Genomic DNA, 5,770 nt, shown 5'->3' on the forward strand with positions numbered 1-5,770 from the left:
TGAATCATCTCCATCAGAGCCAGAGTAATCTGGATTAGGTATGATGATACGTTCATCATTTTCATCGGAATCCCATTCCGATTCGGAATTTGTTGCAATTTTCGAGGCTTTACGCTTTGGCATTTTTTTTGCTGGGTGTACTCGAAAATTCCCAGGATGACAATGCCTGAATTTTTCCGGAGCGTTTTGAGCAAAATTTTGAATTTTGCAAAAACTGTTCATATGCAAAATCCAAAATTTTGCTCAAAACGCTTCGAAAAAAATCAGGCGTATTCCTTGGCTGATTACAAGAACTTTTTATTCTTGATGATTTTTCCGAAAAGCGCATCGTTTATTGTAAAAAAATTTATGAATGTTTTCACAAAAATTTTGCCATTAAGACGCCATTTTGAAAATACTAAAACGAAAAATCGATCTTTGAACCATGGATTCTCAAAGTTTAGACATTTATTCCACCCGTTAGTGAGATTCCAGGTTAATTACAGACTCGAAAAGCTTTGGAAAATGGTTCACAAAAGAAATAGGCAAGAAAAATCACGTTTTTTTTTTTTGTTTAAACTGCATTTTGGGATAATAAATAATTTTTTTGAGGAATTTCATTGGCACCGTCGGAAAGAGGAGATCTTAAGCAATAAAAATATATGTGTCTCAATTTTTTCTAGTGTCGAATAGTCTTAGTTATTGGCCGTTGAAAAGCAGGGTCCCGGTAGTGGCGTTTTGGCCGTTTATGGGTTAAACTATTTCATGTTTGGTTGAAAATTGATCCTTTTTAAATGAAAATTAATTTCTTTTGTTAAAAATCCGTTCTTTTTTTAGTTTAAAATTAATTTCTTTAATTCAAAATTCAACTATATGGACAATTTGTTTCTTTTTTTTTTAAACTTGAAATTCACATATTCCATTTTTTGATGAAAAATAATCGTTTTTATTAAAAAATTTATTTCTTAAGTTAAAATTAAACTATTTTATTGAAAACCCGTTCCTTGGTATGTTAAAAATTATTTTTTTCATCTGTATTAATCATAAACTTATCTTTTTTAGTTGCACATAAATTTCTTTATCTGAATTTTTTTTTTAATTTAACCATTTTGATGAAAATTTATGTTTTTAGTTGAAAAATAAACTTCTTTAGTTCCCAATTGAAAGACTTTGATGAAAATTCACTTTTTTCGGTTAGAAATCCATTTTTTAAACTGAATCTGCTATTCTATTTTCAATTTTTTATTAAAAATTCACTCATTGGGTTGGATTTTGTTATTTTTATTCTTTTTTTATTTACTTTAAAATTTCTTTCTAGTTGTAAACTTTTCTCTTTTATTATCACAGATAATATAAGCCATAAACTAAAATAATTTTGTGCTACCATTCATTTCATATTTTAATTTAAAAATTGCGTGAGACAAAAAAAACAATTGATAAGATTCGCGCGCTTATTTGTTTTCTATTAATATAATAAGGAAGATAACCACAAATTAGCAAAATAAAAAAATGAATAAACCCGAAATTGCTTCAAATTTGCATAAATAGTCGAAAATGCATGTTGTGAAGAATTTTTTTCGAACGATGCATATTCCAAATTTTGAGGTTAGCTTGTTTGGCGAGGTTAGTTTGAGAAATTGAGGCACAAATCCGTATCGAAATACACCCAAAAATGATTTTATTCTTATTTAATAAAAGGTGAAAGCGTTTTTTCTTTGTCCGAAAACAATACAAGTTTTGCAAGTATATAAAAGTACCTTGTGAAATTCCTCCCCACTTCCTGCGTCCTTTGTCGTGGTTCGCCATATTGAAGTACAAATCCCTTTTCCTTTAAGATTTTATTCCTCGAGATATTTAAATTATGTACTTAATAAAATCAAAACGATGGTGTTCTTGTCCTTTAACGTTTTTTAAAAAATACTTCAAAATTCATCTATTACTGCGGGTATGAGGTACGAGTCATTTAGAAGGCACCTCCAATTTGAGTTTTTCGAGATGTATGTTTATACACCGACTGTCGGTATAGTAGCAAATCATCGGCACAAAAATAGTTCAGCTCTTTAGTGTCTAGGTGGCACTAACTACTTCAGTCGAAATTGCGCGAAAATTCAAATGGAATAAATTTCATATTGTGAATTTTTGAATTATAAGATTTATTTTCTACTTAAAAGACAAATTTTCAATGAAATAAAAGAATTTTCAGGGAAATATGTACATTTTTCATCAAAAATGTTATAGCTTCTTCAGTTTAAAAAGTTTCTTATCAACAAAAAAACAAAGCGAATTTTCATCATAATTTTTCAATTTTCAAGTGAAGAAATTAATAATCAACTAAAAAAGATCAGTTTTTAACCAAATATGGAATCGTTTAGTTTACAATTTAAAAAATTTAATTTTTATCTGACGAAAGAATGGCTTTTCAAGGAAATAGTTCAATTTTTAACTAAAGGAATATATTTTTTATTAAAACGGATAATTTTCCATTAAAAATTGCAATAGGTAAATTTTGGGTTTAAAAAATGAATTTTAAAACAGAAAGATAAACTTTCGAAGAAAAAGAATAACTTTATACCAAAAATATACAACCCAATTTTCAACTAAATGTCAAAATTTTCAACAATATAGTAGAATTTCTTACGAGAAAAAATAAATTTTTAAGCAAAAAAATGCAATAATTTTTGAAAGGAATGAATTTTCCACTAAAAAGACGAAGTTCTAAAAAAATAGTTAGATTTTGAACTAAATGAGTTTACAATTTTTAACTAAAGAAGTGAATTTTCAACTAAAAAAGATGAATTTTCATCAAATAAATGGTATTAAATTTTTAACAAATAAAGACCAGTTTTCAACAAACTAATATATAGTTGAATTTTAAATTGAAAAATTAACATACAAGACAAAAATTTAACATGGATTTTTTAACAAGAAAAAATAGATTTTAAAACAAAACGTAGGCATTTTTAACAATATAGTAGAATTTTTAATGTGAAAAACTAAATTTCGAAGCAAAAAAAAGAATGTTTAATTTTACAAAAGTTTCAAACGAAATGAATTGTCTACTAAAAAGACGAATTTAATCAAATAAAGAAGAATTTTTAATAAAATATAAGCATTTTCAAACAAAAATATTAAAGTTTTTAACGAACAAAAAAGAACGGGTTTTCAATAAAATAGTTCAATTTTCAACTAAGAAATGAATTTTCAACTAAAAAAGATCATTTTCATCAGAAAATGGAATAGATCAATTTTATATTTAAAAAATTAATTTTAAACCAAAAAGATAAGCTTTCGAAAAAGAAGAATAACTTTATACAAAAACAAAAATATTTTTAAGAATAGGTACAGTTCCATTTTAAAAAAAAAAAAATAAACTATAAAAAAAGGATGTTGAAAAAATACTGCATTTTCAAGCAAGAAGATGATTTTTCAAATAAGAAGATGAACTTTCTACTAAAAAGACGAATTTTTAACAAAATGTAAGAATTTTCAAAAAAATATTAAAATTTTTTACTAAAAAATGTTTCCAGTTTTGAGCATAAAATGGAATAGCTACTTGAGTTAAAAAAATTAGTTTTGAACCATAAAAAGAACTGATTTTTATCAAACTAGTTCAGTTCTCCACTAAAGAAATTAATTTTCAACAAAAAACAAAAATGTTCAGTTTAGACCATTTTTGTTAGCAAAAAAGGAGAATTTTAATCAAAACAGTTTAATTTTACACTAAATAAATTAATTTTCCATGAAAAAAATTCTATAGCGACTTTAGTTTAAAAATTTCGTTGTAATAAACAAAAAGCGAATTTTCAGCAAAATAGTTCAATTTTAAACTAAAGCGAATATTCAACTAAAAAAGACGAATTTTCATCAAAATAGTTTAATTTTCAAATAAAGAAATTAATTTTCAACTAAAAAAGAACAGTTTTTAACCAAACATAGAATAGTTTAATTTGCATTGAAAAAATTAATTTTCAACTAACAAAAGAATTGTTTTTCAATAAAATAGTTCAGTTTTCATCTAAAGAAATAAATTTTTAACTAAAAAAAAATAATTTTCTGTCAAATATGGAATAAGTTAAATTTCAAGATAAAAAAAAATTTTAACCAAAAAGATAAACTTTCAATGAAGAAGAATAACTTTATACCAAAACAAAAAAAAACTTTTCAAAATTATAGTGCAATTTTTATGAGGAAAAAATATATTTTAACACCAAAAAAAAAAGAATGTTGAAAAAACACTGAATTTTTAAGCAAAAAGATACATTTTTAAAGAATAAGATTACTTCACTAATAGAAAGAAGAATTTTAGTAAAATATAAAAAATTTGCACAAAATATTTAAATGTTTAACAAAAAAATAAAGTTTTCAAAGAAACAAGAGAACATTCTACCAAATATGGAATAAATAACATTAGCTTTTAACCACCAAATTTTCAACCATACATGAATTAGTTTAATTTAATGTTAAAAAAATTAATTTTGATCATAAGAAACAAGAAGTTTTAATTAAAAATATTCATCTTTGAACTAAATTGACTAATTTTCAACTAAAAAAAATCAGTTTTCAAGCAAACACATAAAATAACTTAATATGCGATTAAAAGTTAAAATTTGAACTAAAAAAAAGAACGGATTTTCCACAAAAGAGTAAAATTTTCAATTAAATAAATAAACTTTTAACTAAAAAAGATACTGTTTTTATACGAAAATGTTATTGCTCAATTTTTAATTGAAAAAGTTAAATTAAGAAAAAAATGAATCTTCAAAAAAGAACAAGAATTTTCGACAAGATGGTTAAATTTTCAACTAGAAAATACGAATTTTAAATTTTAAAAAAAAACGAATTTTGAAAAGAAGTAATTAACTCCTCTATAAAAAAAATGATTGAAAAAATAAATTTACAATAAAATAACATAAATTTGCAACCAAATAGTTAAATTTTCAACTAAAAACCCTATATGTTGAACTGAAAATGGAGTTGTTAAATTTTCAGATAAAACTATCAATTTTAAACTTAAAAAACCTCATTTTCAATAGTTTTTTCAAGCGTTTGAGTTTTCTACAAAAAAAGATCAGTTTTCAATCAAACAAATAATAGTGTAATTATAGGTGTAAATAGTTAAATTTTAAGTATGAAAAAATAATCTTCAACAAACAACAAAAGGAATTTTCCGCCAAACAAATTAATTTATAACCAAAAAGATGAATGTTCAAATATAGGGACTAATTTTCTATTTAAAAAAAAAAAACTAAATTTAAACAAAATATAGAAAATTTTAACAATATAATTAAATTTTAAACTAAGGAGATGAATTTTTAGCCAAACCTGGAACATTTAAATTTATTGGTAAAAAAATAATTTGGAAAAAAGGACGAATTTTCATCAAGATAAGAAAAGAGTTTTTTCCCAGAAAGGATAACTTTCAAACAAGAAGAATAATTTTATACGGCAAAAGATGAATCTTCAAGAATAGAGTTCAATTTTTATCATGAAAAAACAAATTTTAAAGCAAAGACAAAACTAATTTTGAGAACAAAAAAATTTGCAATTGAAATTGCAAAATTAAAATTGAAATTCGCAAAATAATTTTCTGATAAGAAACGATTTTTTAAAATGATGTAATTAATAAAATCAAAATAATAGTGTTCTGAACTCTGGTCAAAACTTTTTGAAAAATAGTTCAAACTTCGTCTATTACTGTCGGTATAGTAGAAAATCATCAGTCGCAAAAATAGTTCAAGAGTTTAGGGACTAGGTGACACTAGTGGCTTTAGTCTATGTGACGCGAAAATTC

General features: G+C 24.0%; 1 protein-coding gene across 4 annotated transcripts in view; it reads right to left on the bottom strand.

Moving 5' to 3' along the window:
* LOC117167463 (telomerase-binding protein EST1A) overlaps positions 1-1,961 on the bottom strand; it is a 356,887-nt gene extending 354,926 nt beyond the window's left edge. For all 4 annotated transcript variants that reach the window (XM_033352451.1, XM_033352433.1, XM_033352441.1 and 1 more), the window contains exon 1: positions 1,737-1,961. In XM_033352451.1, the coding sequence (XP_033208342.1) occupies positions 1,737-1,785 (49 nt within the window). In that variant the 5' untranslated portion in view covers positions 1,786-1,961. The remainder of the gene's footprint in view (positions 1-1,736) is intronic.
* Between the last annotated feature and the right edge of the window lie 3,809 nt (positions 1,962-5,770).

The sequence above is a fragment of the Belonocnema kinseyi genome, chromosome 1 (genome assembly GCF_010883055.1).
Source record: "Belonocnema kinseyi isolate 2016_QV_RU_SX_M_011 chromosome 1, B_treatae_v1, whole genome shotgun sequence".
NCBI lineage: Eukaryota > Metazoa > Arthropoda > Insecta > Hymenoptera > Cynipidae > Belonocnema > Belonocnema kinseyi.